At 46.1% G+C, this 21,560-nt stretch overlaps 1 protein-coding gene across 1 annotated transcript in view; it reads left to right on the forward strand.

Annotated features, from left to right (window-relative positions):
* CTNNA3 (catenin alpha 3) overlaps positions 1-21,560 on the forward strand; it is a 1,024,091-nt gene that overhangs the window by 774,400 nt on the left and 228,131 nt on the right. The window contains exon 11 of the mRNA XM_065408662.1: positions 15,491-15,691. Coding sequence (XP_065264734.1) covers positions 15,491-15,691 — 201 coding nt within the window. The remainder of the gene's footprint in view (positions 1-15,490; positions 15,692-21,560) is intronic.

Raw genomic sequence — 21,560 nt, forward strand, 5'->3', positions numbered from 1 at the left:
GGTTCCATGAGGTTTCTATCCCAAACCAGCTTTTGTTGATCAAATGACAGTTTTTTACCTGCTGTTCAACAAAGGCATAAAGGACAAATTTTACTGCATCAGACAGACTTATCACATTTACGTCAGTTGTTTGGTATAGAAGACATAAAGCTGTTATAATAGAATGTTACCATGGGATGAGCGTCTTCACCTGAGCAATTATCTAAGAGCGGCAGATGGCCATTATCCTCTGACAATATTTTATTGACATCTCTAAAATAGCTGGCATTTAACATAATAGGGTATGCTCCGTTATTAACATTGTAAAAGAGATTTAAAAAATTATATAAAAAAGTCTGCAGTCACATACTGCTAATGTAGCAGAAGGAAATAGACTTTCAGTTTACAAAGTGAATTTAGTATCCCTGGAAGTGCTGAACAGACTGAAGCCCTGTATTTACTCACAGAAAAAGTATAGCACAAGCAGAAGTGATGCAAGCTTCCTAAATACTCTTCAGCCCTGACCTGAAGGGCCTAGCAAGGATAGTTTGGTCTTCATTCATTGCCTGGCCTCACCCCTGAGATTATTAACAAGGGTGCCTGCAGTGTATTATTTTTAAATATGGACTAGGAACTGCAGTGAGTCCACCGTTTCCCATAGACAACTGGAAAGCTTGTCAGATTGTAACAGCTTTTTCCTCACCACAGACTTGAACCAGATTTGAACTGAATAAGAAACTAAAAGTTCTATACCTCATTATATATCCCTTGCTCCATATCTCATTAATATCCATTGTCCCACCGATAACTCAGATAAACTATTTTGTAAGAAAAATGATTATTTTGCATTTTAGACTAAAGAATTAATAAATCCTAAAAATCTCCCAGTTTTTTACAAATATTTTTGTGAACCCAGACAATTTCTTAGCTAGATCTTGTTTTTAGAATACAAGTACATCAACTATAAGCTTTCCATTTCCTAGCTATGGGGGGCAGAAAACAGATTTATTTTGCCCTGATCAAGGCTAAGTCATTTCTCACCAAAAGCAATAAAATTGCAATCTTCAGATCTTCTTTTATGCAGATCAAGTAGAAAAGAAAATTGAATCCTTACTTTTCTGTCAGTGGGAATGTAACTTGTTAGTTTGTAGACCCTACCTACCTAATTTTTTTATTTACCAGCTCTCTAAGCAACTCTGCTCCTCAAAACGGCAAACATGCTGAAAAAGACCAAGCAATCAACTTGGTTGTTTGATATATTTAATGTGTGGCACAAGCCTCTCTCCATGCACTGAAGGACAGATATTTCTTTTGTACTGTAGAATCCCCCTCCAAACAGCTTTCCAAATAGATTCCTTGTCACAATGCTGGTAAAGTTCACCCACAGGACATTCACCTGGCTGCTGTGTTTGGATCCTACCATGCTGCACCCATGTGCACTTAATCTTCCTTTGGTCTGGGTTGGCTCCAGGACTGTCTCTTTCTTTGGCCTCTCTGGTACACTTCCTGGGCACACACTCTATCTGTTACCCTTTCATGGAAATGGGATCTCAGGCCCAGCTGCCCCAAATTGTCACATAAGCAAATCAAAGAAACAGAAAAAGCAGAATTCTCCTTCTCCATTTATGAGCTAAGGAAGGAAAATTCCCTATATCTTAGCCAAAGGATTGTGGAGAGAAGAATCAAGAAAGTACTTTCCCTCCCAAATTCTGTGAGACCATGATGGATATTCTGGCCCAGGAAAAATGAAGAAAAAGACAAGGTCAAAGCACATAAAGGAGCATTTTGTCCAGCTAGCTCCATATATTTTCCCAGTTATATGCCAGATGAGATGTCAAACCTATATGAATACACCATGGGTTTCAGAAGATCAATAATTCTGCATCATCCAGTAGTCAAAGAAAAGTGTCAAAAACTCATATTACCAGATGACTTATAACATGTATATCAGAGCCAAAGGTTTATGACCTCCAGAGAAAATCGAAGCACAATTTACTAAACTAAGTTTGACATCTTCTGCCAAACAACCCAATGCATTTTATGAGGAAATCTTCAAAGCAACTCCCTGTCCAGGGTACAAAGACTTCAGTAGGAACTGGAGATTAGATATACTGACCTCAGCAGATATCTCTTGTAGCGAGGGGGTAAAATGCAGTTTATTCCCCATCCTCTGCCCTTATATTAATACCCTTACTTCTGTTGTATATAGTGCCAGGAGTGTATCTTTTTTCCTTTTTTCTAGCTCCCTTGTCAAGATACCTCTTAAGTTTTGGTACACTCCTATTTGTGAGGATTAGTGGACATTAACTATGTTTGAGAATAGGAAACTGGCAATTTCTTTTGTCTGAATGGCCACCTGGCTTTTGCACTAGTCAGTCACTGCCCCGAAAGAAAGCGACATTCCTTTCTCTCATGGTGCTGCTCTTTTGTTCCTTCGGGGGGGGGGGGAATTCTTTAGGGTCGAACCCTCATAGGATTATGTTTTAACTAGCCTGTTAAAGAATAGTGAGTTTGCTGTTCAGTGCAGTTCAGTGTTACTTTATGCTCAATATGTTTTTACAGCTTTGGAAGAGTTCTTGTGGCAAGCCTTTTCCAAGTTTAGTTCTGAGCAGGGGATAAAATTTGGTTTCTACATTCAGTTGGCTAGGAGATGGAACATCTCTTCCAGGGACTGCACTGCGTACAGCCATGAAGAGAGGGGATTATCACATGGACACCAATTTCCCATTATGGATTAGCGGTGTCTTACTAAACCAAACAAGGAGAATGATCTTGTTAGATTTGATCTATGTATGAATGCTTTTTCTTTAGCAGCATTTAAAATTGTGGGTCACCTGTTGAAATTGAAGTAATGTAGGAAAATTTACTCAAATAGGCTCAGATAAATATGTCCATTTAAAAAAATAAAATAAGGAGCAAAGCAGATCAAATAATGTGATATTAAGGATGGAAGCAAGCTACAGGGCCGTGCTATAGAGGTTGGTTAATAGGAAGAAAAGATAACATGTTGGTGCAATGCAAGCTGCTGAGAGTTTTAAATAACTCATGAATGGACATGTGATTGTTGTGAGGTATTGTCTGCCTAAATTGGGTAGATGATGAACTATGAAGCTGAGATCTGAAGCACCTATCTCCCCTTGTTCCGCAATCGTGACTGTACGGGTCTGATCCAAAGCCCATTGAAATAATTGGGAATCTTCCCAATGACTTCAATAGACTTTGGCTTAGGTTCTAACACGATGGGCCAGATCTTCAGCAGGTGTATACTGGCATAGCTTCAATGGAGCTAAACCAGTTTATACCTGCTGAAGTTCTGGGCCTGAATGTCTTAGACTGAAGTCGATTATTTTAACCAGGACACACAAGATCAAATATTGCTCTCAGTTACATCCATGGAATTATTTTAAATTCATTGGGAATCCACAGGTGTAACTGAGGGCAAAAAGTTGATGTTCAAGCTGCTAACATTCCAGCTCCTCCAACGTTTCTTTTAAGTGGTTTAAAATAGGGTTGTCAAGCGATTAAAACAATAATCATGATTAATCGTGTGATTAAACAATAATAGAATACCATTTATTTAAATAGTTTTGGATGTTTTCTACATTTTCAAATATATTGATTTCAATTACAACACAGAATACAAAGTGTATAGTGCTCACTTTATATTTATTTTTATTACAAATATTTGCACTGTAAAAAAACAAAAGAAACAGTATTTTTCAATTCACCTAATACAAGTACTGTAGTGCAATCTCTTTATCCTGAAAGTTGAACTTACTAATATAGAATTATGTACAAAAAAGTTTGTTTACATTTGCAAAAGATAATGCTGCCTGCTTTTGTTTACAGTGTCACCTAAAAGTGAGATCAGGTGTTTGCATGGCACTGTTGTAGCCAGCGTCGCAAGATATTTACATGCCAGATGCGCTAAAGATTCATATGTCCCTTGATGCTTCAACCACACTTCCAGAGGTCATGCGTCCATGCTGATGACGGGTTCTGCTCGATAACGATCCAAAGCAGTGTGGACCGACACATGTTCATTTTCATCATCTGAGTCAGATGCCACTAGCAGAAGGCTGATTTTCTTTTTTGGTGGTTTGGGTTCTGTAGTTTCTGGATCAGGCTGTTGCTCTTATAAGACTTCTAAAAGCATGCTCCATACCTCATCCTTTTCAGATTTTGGAAGGCATTTCAGATTCTTAGATCTTGGGTCGAGTTCTGTAGCTATCTTTAGAAATCTCACATTGGTATCTTCTTTGCATTTTGTCAAATTTGCAGTGAAAGTGTTCTTAAAATGAATAACGTGCTGGGTCATCATCTGAGACAACTATAACATGAAATATATGGCAGAATGCGGGTAAAACAGAGCAGGAGACATACAATTCTCCCCCAAGGAGTTCAGTCACAAATTTAATTAATGCATTATTTTTTTAACAAGCGTCATCAGCATGGAAGCATGTCCTCTGGAAAGATGGACGAAGCCTGAAGAGGCATATGAATCTTTAGCGCATCTGGCACATAAATATCTTGCGAAGCCAGCTACAACAGTGCCATATAAACGCCTGTTCTCACTTTCAGGTGACATTGTAATTAAGAAGTGGGCAGCATTATCTCCCACAAATGTAAACAAATTTGTTTCTCTTAGTGATTGGCTGAACAAGAAGTAGGACTGCGTGGACTTGTAGGCTCTAAAGTTTTACATTGTTTTGTTTTTGAGTGCAGTTATGTAACAAAAAAATACATTTGTAAGTTGCATTTTCATGATAAAGAGATTGCACTACAGTACTTGTATGTGGTGAATTGAAAAATACTATTTCTTTTGTTGATCATTTTTACAGTGCAAATATTTGTAATAAAAATATAAAGTGAGCACTGTACACTTTGTACTCTGTGTTGTAATTGAAATAGATATATTTGAAAATGTAGAAAAACAAAAATATTTAATAAATTTCAATTTGTATTCTATTGTTTAACAGTGCGATTAATCACGATTAATTTTTAATTGTGATTAATTTTTTGAGTTAATCCACTGAGTTAACTGTGATTAATCGATAGCCCTAGTTTAAAATGAATGGGAGAAAATTCCTTCAGTTTTTCCCCAGGGGTTATAAATACCTTAGGAGGCTTAATATTGCTATAAAGCTCTTACCCAGACAGTTGACGATCCATTCTCATGTAAGCTAAAACCTTCATTAGCCAATTAAACTGATCCCTTTCATCTGCCAATTTTATAATTAATAGACATTCACTTTCAGAAACATTTTTTTTTCATTTTTTAGCTTTTGTGTATGTGTTTTTTAAATGCTGATCCCTTGAAACCATCTGCATGAGAGAGAGAAAATTAATCTCAAATAGAATCTGCCAGCCCAAACAATTATTTGTACGTCCTAAGGTAAAACCCAAACAAAATATAAACTTAAATTAATGTTTTCTATGTGCAATGCTGAAATTAATGTCTCAGGCAACAGAATGAACCTTCTGAAAATGCACATCCAAGAACATGTTTGTCCTGCTTATATTGTTAATGCTTTTTTCTTCAGAAATTATTGTGTTGTAAAATGCAATTGACATTAGTGATCTAGTGATCCTGAAGGACAGTTTTTCTAATTGTACTTTTTGTCCTCTATATTTAAATTTGCTTTCTTTTTCTAATTGCCATCCTTTCCCATCCTCTGGTCCTCTTAGTGTTTCTATTCTAGTCTATATAAGCACTTATACCTCTGTTGTCAACATACTGCACTAAGTTACATGACTGACATCTGTCACGTGTGTGTTCTGTTATCCTTTCCCCGGGAGAAGTGTGTGAAGTGGAGTGTCTTCTTTTGGTAGGATGCTTCTTATATAGATGTTGCTCTGTGTTTATATCAGAGAAGGCAAGGTCAAAGAAATGTGGCTTGCACTTGGAGTGGAATGTGGTGAGGTTTGTGATGGTCGTTAATGTTTGAGGAATTTTCTGCATTGTATTCAATTAAATACTTTGTGATTTATACACTGGTGGGTTTTGTCTGGTGTGTTATTTTGGGTTTCTAAATGACTATAAACATGATTCCCTTTTCATAACCATGTAATAGTACAAGGTTTAAGTTAATACTGACATATTCTTTATGCAGTGTTCAACAACATGCATCCTGTATTAGCATGCAGGGTGTAGGAACTGGATAGCTTTATTGTGTAGTGTAGGAGTCTATCTGTTCTTGATGGCACTCTTAATGTTGCTACCAAAATCTGTTTTCTTCACATCCTCTCTTACTGATGTTATTTTACAATACATCTGAGCAGAGAAAAAGGGCTCATTTTAGGTCTGTGTATGAAATGAAGTAATTCAGTAACAAGATGTATATGTGTAGGGAGCCAGGGTGGCTGCCCTCCGAGCCTGAGGGTAAAGGGCCGCTCTCTCAGCCTGAGTGGGCGGGGCCAGGCCAAGCTCGCTCCACCCCTCGGAAGGGGAGGGGTGGAACAGGAAGTATAAAGGGCGGGGCCCTTATCTCAGTCAGGGCAGCACCAGGGAGGGAGGCAGACGCAGACTGCGGGCTGCTCCCTTCAGACCCTGCTGCCACACCAGGGGAGGCCCTGGACCAGTGGAAACCTCACCTGGAGGAAGGACTGGGGATGCCAGAACTGCCCGCTGCCGAGTACCCAGAGGGACTGGAGGAGCCGGAGGGGGAGCTGGAGCTGCCAGCAGCCGAGGACCGGGGGGAGCTGGAGGAGCCTGAGCCCGAGGGGGAGCTGGAGCTGCCAACAGCGGACTACCCCGATGCACTGGTGGGACCAGAGGGATTTGGATGTGCAATCGGGTAGGAAGTAGCCCAGGGACAGAGCTGCACAGTGGTGAGTCTATATAGCGGAAGGACCCCACTGACCCAGTGGCGGGACCCTCGTCCTGCCACTGTCAGGGCCCTGGGCTGGAACACAGTGGTGTAGGGTGGGCCTGTATTCCCCTACCCGGCCGACCCACGCCGGGACCTTTGCCGGCGCTCCCCTGCCTGAGGGGCGCGCTACGGACCTTTGTCGGCGCTCCCCTGCCTGAGGGGCGCGCTACGGACCTTTGCCGGCGCTCCCCTGCCTGAGGGGCGCGCTACGGACCTTTGCCGGCGCTCCCCTGCCTGAGGGGCGCTACGGACCTTTGCTGGCGCTCCCCTGCCTGAGGGGCGCGCTATGGACCTTTGCTGGTGCTCCCCTGCCTGAGGGGCGCGCTACTGACCTTTGCCGGCGCTCCCCTGCCTGAGGGGCGTGCTACGGACCTTTGCCGGCGCTCCCCTGCCTGAGGGGCGCGCTACTGACCTTTGCCGGCGCTCCCCTGCCTGAGGGGCGCGCTACGGACCTTTGCCAGCGCTCCCCTGCCTGAGGGGCGCGCTACGGACCTTTGCCGGCGGTCCCCTGCCTGAGGGGCGTGCTACAGACACTGGCCGGCGTCCTTCCCGCCGCTTATTCCCCAGTGGCAGAGGCGTGACCCAGGCCGGCCAGTGACGTCGTAGCTCCCCACCTCCCCCTAGCGGGTAGGTGGACCGACACCGATCACAAGTGGTGGAGAATGTGGGCAGCGCCACCTATCCCTGCCGGAAGGGATTAGAGCAAGGAGGCAGCGGCAGCCCCTAAACGGAACATGGAGATGGAGAGGCTTATCAAGGTGCTGGCTGAGACTCAGCAGCAGCAGCAGCAGCAGCAACTCATACAGCCGCTGGGTACCCACCAGCAGCAGTTACTTCAAACCTTGGGGGCTCAGCACCGCGAACAACAGACACAATGTTTCCAGCAACTTGCCACCCTGTGGCCGAGCCCCGGTGGAGGCCAACCGGGCGGGGCGGTCACCCCTAACCCCCCTGCTCCACCAATCCGTCTGGCCAAGATGGGGCCTGAGGACGACCCAGAGGCTTATCTGGTGACCGTCGAGCGGGTTCCTGCAGTAGCTGGTTGGGCTCCGGACCAATGGGCAACCCTGCTTGCCCCCTATCTAACGGGGCCGGCCCAGAAGGCTTACCGGGGGCTACCAGACGATGAGACCCGTGTTTATGCCCGAGTAAAAGCGGCTATCCTGGATGCCTTTGACATCACCCTGGAGACCTTTCGGCGACGGTTTCGGGAGAAGCTTTACCCCCCGGGTGCCCGGCCCCGGGCCGTGGCCCAGGAATTAAAGAATGCAGCATGCTGATGGCTACAACCCAAGCATCGAACTGTGGCTGAGGTGACAGAACAGATCATCCTCGAGCAATTCGTGCATACCCTCCCAACTCCAGGGAGCGCGTGGGTGTTGCGGCACCGACCTCAAACTCTAAGTGCAGCTGTCACGCTTATGGAGAACTTTCTAGAGGCCGAGGCCCCAATAGGACTGGCAGCCCGGCCCCCAAGTTTGGGACCCGGCACTCAGAAGCCTGAAAAGGGGGTCCACCCCCAAAGTCGACATGCCAACTCGAGTCCGACGACCAAACGCGGCAGCACTTCTTTTTCCCGACGGCCCGATGCTCCACAGCCCACGCCGTCCGGACGCTTGACCCGTCCATCGGGCCCTGGCCAGCCACCCGGGCGACCCCGCGCGGCCGGGGCGCACAGAGGTAGGACCTTGCTTTCGGTGTGGCGAGTACGGTCACCTGCAACGAGACTGTACGGCGATGGAATGCGACTTTGGCCGGGTGTACACCGGGGAGCGCCGGGCCCGCCCGCCGTCCGCAGCCAAATTGACGGCCCCCCTGGGCATCGCCGGGACACCCGTTGTGGGCCTAATTGATTCGGGCTGTGGGCAGACTCTTGTCCGCCAGTCCCTCCTCCCGGATACCGAGCGCATCATTGGGGAGGTACGAATACAGTGTATACATGGAGATGTGAAACCGTACCCCACGGTTCAGGTCCCTCTCATGGTGAACGGGGCAACTCAGTTAAACATAAGAACATAAGAAAGGCCATACTGGGTCAGACCAAAGGTCCATCTAGCCCAGTATCTGTCTGCCGACAGTGGCCAATGCCAGGTGCCCCAAAGGGAGTGAACCTAACAGGCAATGATCAAGTGATCTCTCTCCTGCCATCCATCTCCATCCTCTGACGAACAGAGGCTAGGGACACCATTCTTACCCATCCTGGCTAATAGCCATTTATGGACTTAGCCACCATGAATTTATCCAGTCCCCTTTTAAACATTGTTATAGTCCTAGCCTTCACAACCTCCTCAGGTAAGGAGTTCCACAAGTTGACTGTGCGCTGCGTGAAGAAGAACTTCCTTTTATTTGTTTTAAACCTGCTGCCTATTAATTTCTTTTGGTGACCCCTAGTTCTTGTATTATGGGAATAAGTAAATAACTTTTCCTTATCCACTTTCTCAACATCACTCATGATTTTATATACCTCTATCATGTCCCCCCTTAGTCTTCTCTTTTCCAGTTAATGAACGTGGCAGTGGCCCCATTCCTTGCCTACCCGATCATCCTGGGCCGGGACTGGCCAGACTTTGTCGAGGTGCTCAGGTCCCTATCTCCGGAAGAGGCATTCGAGGGAGCTTCCTCTGCGACGGACCCAGGCCCCGGGCGGTGTCCCGACCCCGGCGTTGACCCATCCCTTTCACCCAGGCAGGAAGGCCGGGAGACGGGGGGCCCCCCGATGGACATTATGGACTTTAGCCGAGACCAAAGAGAAGACCCTACGCTCCGGTTTGCCTATGAACAGCTGGCACGGGTAGAGGGGAAGGTCGTGGAGGCCCAGCGGGCTACCCAATGGCCTAGATTTGAACTCGATCAGGATCGTCTCTACCGCGTGGAGCGAGACCCTCAAACCCAAGAGGTCCGGACCCAACTCGTGGTTCCCCGCATTCATCGGCGGGCGGTCCTGAAGCTAGCCCATGACATCCCGGCCGCAGACCATTTAGGACCGGAGAAAACGGCGGCTAGGGTCCTGGCCAAGTTCTTCTGGCCCGGCATCCATCGCGAGGTGAAGGATTACTGTGGGTCATGCCTGGACTGCCAACACGCCGCCCCGGCCGGGGTCCGGAGGGCCCCCCTGGTCCCGTTACAAACGGTGGGCGTTCCGTTTGAACGAGTAGCGATGGACCTGGTCGGACCCTTCCCGAAAAGTCAGGCGGGCTACCAATATATCCTTGTCTTGATGGACTACGCCACCCGCTTCCCCGAGGCTGTCCCCTTAAGAAGTATCACTGCCCGCACTATTGCGGCAGAGCTCGTGAAGATCTTCGCCAGGGTAGGCCTCCCTCGGGAGATACTCACTGACCAAGGGACCAACTTCACCTCTAAGTTGTTCCGTCAGGTGTGTGCCCTGCTAGGGATTAAGAAACTGCAGACCTCGGTTTACCATCCCCAGACTGATGGGTTAGTCGAACGTTTTAACCGGACCCTGAAGGGAATGTTGCGACGCTTCCCCACCCAGGACCTCCATCAGTGGGATCAACTACTCCCCCCTTTACTACTGGTGGTTCGGGAAGTTCCGCAGGCTTCCACGAAGTTCTCTCCATTTGAGCTCCTCTATGGGCGACGACCCCGCGGAGTGATGGACCTCCTGAGAGAAACTTGGGAACGTATACCATCCTCAACGCAGGGCCTCTTACCATACGTCTTAAAGCTGCAGGAGCGGCTGGCCCGGGCGGGTGAGCTCGCGAGAGAGAACTTAAACACAGCCCAGAGGGGCCAGGAGCAGCAATATAATCGGGGTACCCAGGTCCAGGTATTTGCCCCAGGGGACCGAGTCCTCCTCCTGCTCCCCTCGGAGGAATCAAAACTTTTTGCCCACTGGCAGGGCCCGTATGAAGTCCTTCGCCAAGTGGGGCCTGTCACTTACGAAATCCGGCAACCTGATCACCGGAAGGGAAAGCAGATTTATCATGTAAATCTTTTAAAACCCTGGCGGGAACGGGAAGGACTACTAATTGCCCCATACCCGCCTGAACCGGACCTTGGGACACAACCCCCCAAAGAGTCTGATAATAGGGAACCGCAGCTAGCCGAGACGCTCACCGCCGAGCAGCGAGTACAGGCCCTCTGCCTAGTGAAGGCGTTCTCCAGGACCTTCACCACGAAGCCCGGACGGACTACGCTCGCCTACCATGCAATCCAGACCGACCCCGGGGTGGTGGTCCGAGAGACGACCCGGCCATTGCCTAGGCGAATGCAAGAGGCCGTGGAGGGGGAAGTCCAGGCCATGTTGGGACTGGGTGTCATTGAGCATTCCCAGAGCGAATGGCGAAGCCCCGTCGTCCTCGTCCCGAAGCCAGATGAGAGCCGGCGGTTTTGTATTGACTTTCGGAGAGTCAACGCCATTTCAAGGTTTGATGCATATCCAATGCCCCGCGTCGATGAGCTCCTTGACCGGCTTGGAGAAGCCTGCTATATCACCACGTTAGATCTCACCAAGGGGTACTGGCAGATCCCCTTGGAACCTCGATCCAAGGAGAAGACCGCATTTGCCACCCCTTCAGGGCTGTGTTTACCCGGATGCCTTTCGGCCTCCATGGGGCCCCAGCAACCTTCCAGTGCTTGATGGATCGGATTTTGCAACCACACACCAAGTACGCCGCCGCCTACATGGATGATGTGGTCATCTATGGCAGTAACTGGGAGGAACATCTCAACCAAGTGGCGGCTGTCCTCCGGGACCTCCGCGCCGCCGGCCTCACAGCCAATCCCCAAAAATGCCGAATCGGGCGGGAAGAAACCACTTATCTGGGGTACACCCTGGGGCGGGGACAGGTATGCCCCCTCATTGGGAAGGTTCAAGCACTCCAGGAATGTCAGGCGCCAACCACGAAGAGGCAGGTGCATCAGTTCTTGGGCCTAGCCGGTTATTACCGGCGGTTCGTACCCCACATCACAACCATTACGGCCCCTCTGACAGAACTCCTGACCAAAGATAGCCCCCGCAGAGTGTGCTGGTCTGACGACTGCGAGGAGGCCTTTCAAACTGTCAAAGACCGCCTGTGTAGCGAGCCAGTACTCTTCAGCCCAGACTTCATTGTGCAGACCGATGCCTCCGGCGTGGGGCTTGGGGCGGTCCTCTCACAGGAGGTGGACGGGGAGGAGCATCCTATTGTTTACATCAGTCGGAAACTGTTCCCCCGGGAGCGGAACTATTCCGTCCTTGAGAAAGAGGCCCTAGCTGTTAAGTGGGTGGTTGATGCCCTCTGCTACTACCTCCTCGGGGCCCCCTTTATACTGGTTACAGATCATGCAACCCTGAAGTGGCTCAACAAGATGAAGGACGCGAATGCCCGCCTTCAGCGATGGCATCTTACTCTATAACCCTACGCCTTCACGATCCGCCATCAGGCGGGACGGGACAACACCAATGCGGACTTTCTCTCCCGTCTGGGGGAGGCCGAGGATGCCAGCTCCGAGGTTCAGGAGCTGGATTTGAGGGGTGGGGTATGTAGGGAGCCAGGGTGGCTGCCCTCCGAGCCTGAGGGTAAAGGGCCGCTCTCTCAGCCTGAGTGGGCGGGGCCAGACCAAGCTCGCTCCACCCCCCAGAAGGGGAGGGGTGGAACAGGAAGTATAAAGGGCGGGGCCCTTATCTCAGTCAGGGCAGCACCAGGGAGGGAGGCAGACGCAGACTGCGGGCTGCTCCCTTCAGACCCTGCTACCACACCAGGGGAGGCCGTGGACCAGTGGAAACCTCACCTGGAGGAAGGACTGGGGATGCCAGAACTGCCCGCTGCCAAGTACCCAGAGGGACTGGAGGAGCTGGAGGGGGAGCTGGAGCTGCCAGCAGCCGAGGACTGGGGGGAGCTGGAGGAGCCTGAGCCCGAGGGGGAGCTGGAGCTGCCAACAGCGGACTACCCCGACGCACTGGTGGGACCAGAGGGATTTGGATGAGCAATCGGGTAGGAAGTAGCCCAGGGACAGAGCTGCACAGTGGTGAGTCTATATAGCGGAAGGACCCCGCTGACCCAGTGGCGGGACCCTCATCCTGCCACTGTCAGGGCCCTGGGCTGGAACACAGTGGTGTAGGGTGGGCCTGCGTTCCCCTACCCGGCCGACCCACGCCGGGACCTTTGCCGGCGCTCCCCTGCCTGAGGGGCGCGCTACTGACCTTTGCCGGCGCTTCCCTGCCTGAGGGGCGCGCTACTGACCTTTGCCGGCGCTTCCCTGCCTGAGGGGCGCGCTACTGACCTTTGCCGGCGCTCCCCTGCCTGAGGGGCGCGCTACGGACCTTTGCCGGCGCTCCCCTGCCTGAGGGGTGCTACGGACCTTTGCCGGCGCTCCCCTGCCTGAGGGGCGCTACGGACCTTTGCCGGCGCTCCCCTGCCTGAGGGGCGCTACGGACCTTTGCCGGCGCTCCCCTGCCTGAGGGGCGCTACGGACCTTTGCCGGCGCTCCCCTGCCTGAGGGGCGCGCTACGGACCTTTGCCGGCGCTCCCCTGCCTGAGGGGCGCGCTACAGACACTGGCCGGTGTCCTTCCCGCCGCTTATTCCCCAGTGGCAGAGGCGTGACCCAGACCGGCCAGTGACGTCGTAGCTCCCCACCGCCCCCTAGCGGGTAGGTGGACCGACAGCGATCACAATATGAAAGAAACTTCTAGGGTAGAAGGTCAATGAACATTTTATCTGTGACTTTTAAGAACCATTTATTTTATTTGAAGAAAATAGTAGACATTTTCCCCATCATGAGTAATCACCTATTTCTTTAATGCCCCAATTAATTACATTAGTTAAGCACATACTTAACATTATGCACATGAGTATTTCAACATGCTTAACGTTAGCCATATGCTTAAGCACCTTGCTGAATCAGTGTCTTATTCGGCAGGTGAGAGCTCTGAGGTCCTTGAATTAAAAAAGAAAAATCTGACTCTTCTGTATGAAGAACTTTGCAAGTCCCCCTCCTCTCTAATTGTATCATTATTTTTAGATCAGAATCAAAAGTTGTCTATAAAACATAAATATACCTTACTGTTGCCAGCAGGAGGAAAATGGTATTAAAAGCCATGGTACAAAAAATCATAAACATAATTAATGATATTATAAATTGAAACTGTCAAGGAGGGTAGCTGTTTCCCATACTGTAATCAGGTATTAGATTACACATCTGTATATATAATAATATAGCCCTCTGTATAATATACACATTTCCAAGAAACTTGGAATCCATGGCACAAAGAATTAAACACTTAGGGACAGGTTTCTAAGGTAGAGGATACAGTGCAGAAATATACACAGCCCCTTTGAAAGTCAAAAAAATTCCTTTGGCATTAAGATTTGAACCAGAAAATGGCTCGGGGGTGAAGATGACCATCCCAGTAAAAGGATCAAACAAAATAAAAACATACAATATCAGCATATAACAAAAAGTGTAAGTAGACACAGTAAAATAGGATAATCACTCCATCGCACTACAAAAATAAGAATACAGCACAGTAATTGCTACCTTTCACATATAGTTGATATTTAACATTCATGAGGACCCATCAACATTTTGTAAAGTGAGTTAAGGAAACATCTGGTAGTTAAAGAAGCATCTGCTAAGTGTCTAACCAAATAAGCATTTCACAGTCTCATCACAGAAGATATGATTATAAGCAAGGTGACTCATTATCTTGCTTGAAGACCAAACGTACTTAACCTAGCAGGAAATGGAGATGATCAATTGAGATGAGATCTCAGGGACAAACTCATGGAAATGCAAAAGTGGTTTTGTGGTTTTTTTCTTGATAGATTGGATATTTTGTGGAGAATGAAATAGCAAGATTTGGTAATAGCATGCATGTGCAAGGAGAAGCAGAGGAAGGAATCAAAAATGGATACCTAGGCAATAAGTGGAAGTAGGAAGGGGAAAAGGTTTGGAAGGCAAAATAGGAAGCTCAGTTTTATTGATGATGTATTTCAGCTACCAGCAAGCCATATAGGAAAATATGGAGAAATAGCCAGATATGCTTAGCCTGCAGAGAATTTTGTAAGTCATCAGCATAGATATTGTTTAAACAGTGATGGTTCTATTTCCATGAACACGGAAAAGATTAATTCAGTTATGGCAATTCTTAGATACTCATTTCATCTCTTTATAAAGCACTTTGCCATAGACTTTTACACAGGACACCTTCAGTTATAGTAATAAATCTTCCCCTGGTTCCATCCTTCAACTATCCAGAATGTATGAAAACTTTCCTAGAACTTTAATTTACATATATGTTTTTAGACATTTAGGTCCAGACCCTCAATGGTATTTAGATGCCTAACGTCCATTTATTTTGATGGGAGCTAGGCTCCTAAATACCTTTGAAGATTTGGGCCTTTGTAACCATTCCTGACTCCTTACTGCATTACTATCACAGCAAATGGAACAGTATTGCACATACAGCTGAAATGGGGAATACTATTGGAATGTCAATAAACAGTTTTAATCATATCAAATGAAAACTACCAGGTGTCACAAGAGAAGGAAAAGCTGGAGTCTTATGCCCAAATAAGTGTTGTGCACTATATCCAAATTGGCAAGAAAGCATGAACTCATTGTTTGACTTTGTCTGAGCGGAATCACAGCTAAAGGAATCCAATCTAAAAGGTAGCTGTTGTTTTGTTCACAGAAGGCCACATTCTGGAGGATGTAAACAAGTGCATCCTTGCACTGAGAGAACAGGATGCTGATGATTTAGATCGTGCAGCCGGTGCCATCCGAGGGCGTGCTGCAAGGGTGGCTCATATTGTCTCTGGTGAAATGGATAGTTATGAGCCTGGGGTTTACACTGGAGGAGTGATGAAAAAAGTTCAGTATTTGACAAATACTGGTAAGTCTGGATTTTAAACCAATTTAATTCCTTTTCTGTTATACGCTGTTTGTGCTACTGATTTAAAATAGAATAACTCCATGATCTAATGAGTTAACACCAACTTTGCCTTGAGTTCTGTTATCTCCTCTCAACAAACACAGTATCTTTTTGTGATTACAGCATACAACTTTAAAAATTGAATCTTTGTAAAAATATTGTTAGCCTACCAGAAATCCTTTTCAGCATTATTTACATAAATTCAAGTGACACCATCTAGCCGTCTTGTGACTAGTGAAGCAACAATTTTTAGCAGTATTCTGCCAGCCTCATCATATTCCTTAAACATATTCATGGCAAAGTCATTGATATCCCAGGTTTGCTTTTATAATGTGTGTACAGTATAAATGAAGCCCTTCGTGTTAGCAACAAGTATATTTTTAGTTCTTAGCAATATGAGCTCCAAGTGTAGCAGGAGCACCTTTTAGGTATAGGAAAGTTGAAAGTTTTTTAAAAAGAGAAGACCAATCCCTTTTGTGATCACATGTTGTATCTATGGTTATATGAAATGAAAAGAGACTATTAACTGTGGTTAAATATCCACCCCTCCTTTGCTATGCAAAGTCTGATCCCTGTGCAGCCAGTGGAGAGAATATATTATTAATTCCTTTATAGATGGTCCTCAGCTGGGCCTCTCAAAGAATAGAAGATGAAGCCACCATATTGATAAAAGGATTTAAATTGCTTTGTTGTACAACACTTTCTACAGTATCTACTTTAAAGGCTGATTTAAGATTTATGAAAAACAAATGTACAAAGTATTTTACTATACATGGTACCTTTGAGGCTTACAAAATTCCATAATTTGTCCAGCTATGCTGGACGAAAGGCAGGGAGCAATAGATGTGGTTTAATTAGGCTGCAGCTTTATTCACCCACAATATCTGGGTGTACCTGGCAACATATTGTACAGTGCAGGTCATCGTTATTTCCTTAACCATTCCCACCTGTTTGGGGAGCTGCTGCCAGCCCTCTCCCTTTCCAACCTGGGTCTATTGCTGGGACTCTGCCGCCCAACACCTCGTATAAAGGGACTGAAAAGGAAGGGGGTGGGCTCCACGCTGTCCCAGATATTAGAAACCCTGAACCCCCTTCCCCAGCTTCCTTAATAGATGCTTTCCTCTAAATTCTCTTCTACTCCATTTTATCTGATCAGCATATCCCTTCTGCAATGAGTACCTGCACTGGACGTCTGCTGCGTGTTTTGTATTACTGAGTCATTACATTTTAACTTAACCTCTCTGCCCACCCAACCAGGTCCCTGACCCACTGTGGGGAAGGTGAAATAACCTACACTGCTTCAGTCAATCTGGCGGCAAGGGAAAAAAATCCTTACCAGTCTCCAGGGAGAAAGGGCAACTAGCTTAATGCCAACAGCAGATCATAAAGAAGCCCAGTTCTACTCTAATTCCATGGATGGGATGAGTAGTATTGACAGCCTGATCCCAGTGCGATAGGGCTTCTCCGGAACTGCCTAGCTTATAAATACCCTACCAAAGTCACCAGGAAGTGCCCCCCACAACCTGGTCCAGCAACTTCCTGTTCCTCCTTGCCCCTCTGCCATCAATTGCAGAGAGAGCCCTTACAGAGTAACAGCATTTTTTCTCCCAATCAGCCAAATAAAGGGTCCATCACATGCAGTTGTGGTGAACAAAGTTTCATAAGTCTGGAGAGGAAAGTAAATTGAATGTTCAGCATTTCTTCCTTCCCCTTATTTCTACCATCACTTCATTGGGACACTGTAAGTCTGTTGGATATAAACTGGATCCTTAATATCTAACTTTTAAACTGAAAAGCCTTTGTCTTCTATAAAAGGCACCAAATCAAAAGGAACTCCCAAGCCTTGTGTGTTCTTTGACTAGTTTTGATTTCAAGAGCCGACCTCTTACCAAATTGCCCTTATCCAGTTTTCTGGTGAGTGCAGACTGCTTTAGAATATAGCCTTTAATTATATAAATGTTGATGTCTAAAGCCTACATCCATCAGCAGAGTTTCCTATACAAGTCTTCAATGTGTTAAGCTTGACTGACATTCACTTAGTGTACATTCAAGAAAGGAGGGGCATTTTGTATGAGCTCATTCTTAGAGTCAATCAGCTCAAATAGGTCCAAGCTGGAGCTGCATACACTGGGAACAGGAGCAGACTGAGGTCCCAAGAAGTTGCAAAAAGTGGGCATGATGATGTATAGAGTTTGAAAGAAATGTAGTCTTTGTTTTCCTTCTGACATTTTGATGAGGAGAGAGCCTGAGAAATTGTAGAACGACATACTTTTCTCATTACCTCTTAAATGAAACAACAAAGACAAATAACCAAAGAAGAGGTATAGAGAAGCACAGCCATCTGTTCTGTGGTACAATCTCAGCCCTTCGTCCTTGCAGATGGGTAGTGTTTAAACACTGTGGGAACTGACACTGATTTCTGTTCTGTTGCACTTCAGTGACAGTGTATATCCCTAAATTGGTGTAGCTAAGACAGGAAGAAATACAGCCTTTTTTGTTGGAAAATGTGGTTTGTGTCAAGGCACATTGGTCACAGTGTCATGAGTTTGAATTTCTTTGTAATATATTGAACATCAGAATCCAATATCCTTAAATTATTCAGTAAGAGTGAAAAGAAGGAACATACATTTTTCATTGTTATCATTATTTGTACATTCTTCAGTGAATAAATATGAAATCCTGAGAGGTTATTTTCCCACTTTGACTTCAGTGGAAATTGCAGGTGCTCAAAATCACTCAGAATTTGCCCCAATAAGCACTGTCATTGTGGGGTCCTTCAAGCAAAAACCAGCCAATAACCAGGTGGGTTTTTTACTAAGAGTTATTTGTATGTATGCTGCCATCGGCAACTAATTTAGTTTGTATAAATTACTCAGGGCAATGTAGTGATCTCTCTGCTTCCTCTATATCTAGTGCAAATGAAGCATGTTTCCGATGGCATATCACTGTTAGGCCAGTCTTTCCCCTGTTATTAATACTGTCTGAATAACTATGAATAATCAGACATAAGGGTAAGGTGAACAGAAATATTTATTACTTTATGCTAACATACCAGGTGTACAAAAAATAAGCAGGAACACTATCTACAGTGTTAGCCAAGGAAACACATTTGTATGTAGGACAATATACAAATTATTGTTATGAGAGTAGATATGCTATTTCACAGTAAAATCAATGGGCTCATTTGAATCCATAGAACTCATTTAAAACCTCTTTGAGTAGATCTACAGGAAGCCTTATAAAATACTAGCAATCCTCTTTCTCTTTCAATTTTGTTCTACGGGCTGGAAGTCTAGGAGAACATTCCCCCTCTGTAGTCCTTGGAAAAATTTAGCAACCAGGGAGTCCAATATCCTTCTGTTAGAGGCTGTCCAGGATTCTATCACCTTTCTGAGTTGGTGGCAGCACATCCTATCAGAGCAATGTCCAAAATTCAACCAATGGCCACTGTAAGTTGCAAAGAATTCAAAAGATGCTGAGGTGCTCAAATGACGCCCCCATGCCCCCTCGCTTGGGCCAAAACTTTGAAAGGTCTCAATTCTGCCTTCTTCCTATTCTACTCCTCTCATGGTACTGCTCTGCTACCTACACCAATAAAGGAGAACTAACAACTTAAAATGCCTTGTTCAAAAATTTTAAGTAACACTTAACTTTCAAACGCCTGAACAGCAAATGTAACTTTTCTTGTCTGCATAGTAAACACTGGGCATTTTTATCTGTTTGAATAATCAAAGTGGTGCTTTCCGTGCCTTCTTGGCTGCAAAGATTTGAACTGCTTCCTGAAGGTCCACAGTCTGGGCCAGCTCATGCTCTATTGAGATGGTTGCAAGGCCGACCAGCCTCTCCTGTGTCATTATGGAGCGTAGATGTGTTTTTATTAACTTCAGCTTGGAGAAGCTGGGTTCTTCACTGGCAGCTGTTACAGGAAGTGTTAGAAGTATGCGTAGAGCAACAAAAGCATTTGGAAAGAGGGTGGTCATCTTATTTGTGCACATATATTCCAGAAAAGCCTTTGGAGTTGATCCTGCTGAAATGTATCTTGAAAGGGCTTTCAGTTCATCACCTAAATCACTCGCATCAATATCGCGCATGTCATCATGTGTCAACACTGTCTCTAGTGCCCTGCATTGCTGGTGTAGGTCTTCTTCAGGTATAGTGAGGAGTTTTGGAATATCATACAACATCCCAAATCTACTGCTGTGTTCCTTGAGCTGCATGAAACATTCTTCAACTGACTGTATTGCACAATCTAGCACCTGGTTAAAGAAATCAACTTTGAATTGTTGTTTGGGGTTTCTTATGGGATTATCCAGGGCCGGCTCCAGGCACCAGCTTGTCAAGCAGGTGCTTGGGGCAGCCACTCTGGAGAGGGGCGGCACGTCCAGCTATTCGGCGGAATTCGGCGGACGGTCCCTCACTCTGGCTTGGAGCGAAGGACCTCCCGCCGAATTGCCGCCGCAGATCACGATCGCGGCTTTTTTTTTTTTTTTTGGCTGCTTGGGGCAGCCCAAACCCTGGAGCCGGCCCTGGGATTATCCCATGCCTCATAATCAAAATGTTGTCTTCTTCAGTGACTCTTGTATTCTTGAATGGGTGGGAAAATAGCTTCAGTGAGAAGTTCCTCTGCCAACTTCTATGCACTCTTCAGAATGTTTTGAAATCCCTCATCTGACCGGTAAGACTGTAGGTCTGACTTTGCTTTGTTCAGTTGTTCCATTGCTCCAGATATATCAAGGTCAACACTTTGGAGTCTCTTGCTTACAACATTTATTTCAAACAAATGTCATGCCACAACACTAAGTCACACAAAAATTTGAAGTTATGTATGTTTCTGGTGATTCCATTTCCCTCTGCCACTATTCTCCCATGAACAGTTCCTGTCATAGCATTATCCTCCATAATGGCAACTGTGGCATCATCTATCTTCCCAATTTGGTGTTTGATTGGTTTTATGGCCTCCACTCGACTTTCCCATTGTGTGGTACTCAGTGGTTTCAGTGTCAGAGAGGATGTTCCCTGATGTTGCTTCAAAATTTGCCATTGATGAGTTGATGCAGAGAAAAATACATAGATGCTTTGAATTACATTAAAAAATTCAGCAGCCTCACTAGAAGCTGATGCTGCATCACTGACCACCAAGTTCAATGAATGAGAACTGCACTGGACAAAAAAACCTTGAGGGTTTAACTCTCAGATCCGTGTCTGCTCTCCTCTGTTCTTTCCTCTCATGTTGGCACCATTATCGTAGTCCTGACCTCTCAGGTCAGCTATTGCAATTCCCGTATCTTCCAGTTTTTTAAGAAGCACATTTGTCATACCAGCTCCTGTAGTATCATCGATGTCAATAAATTCTAGAAAATGCTCTCTGACAGTCACCATTGCAGGGACATTTTCACTAGGTTCTGTTGTTGTTACAAAATGCATCATTAAAGTCATTTGTTCCCTATGGCTGATGTCAGGTGTGCAGTCCAGAATAACAGAGTAATATCTTGCTGACTCCAGATCTTCCACAATCTTCTGTTTGACTTTTGTTGCCAGTAACTGTATGATCTCACTTTGAATTGTTTTTCCAAGGTAGTGGTGTGTGTACATTTCTTGGGTGTTGATTCTTAGATGCTCCTAGAGTACAGCATCAAACTCAGCCATCAGCTCCACAATTTTAAGGAAGTTTCCATTGTTTGGCACATATAGCTGACCTGAAGTGCCACGCAGTGCTAGATTTTGGGTAGCAGGCATTCTCACAATGGCAACGAGCCTTTTCAAAACATTTTGCCAGTAAAGAGATTCTGATGCAATCTTCTCTTGATGCTGATCATAGTCTCATCTCAAG

This window comes from Emys orbicularis, chromosome 7 (assembly GCF_028017835.1).
Source record: "Emys orbicularis isolate rEmyOrb1 chromosome 7, rEmyOrb1.hap1, whole genome shotgun sequence".
Taxonomy (NCBI): Eukaryota; Metazoa; Chordata; order Testudines; family Emydidae; genus Emys; species Emys orbicularis.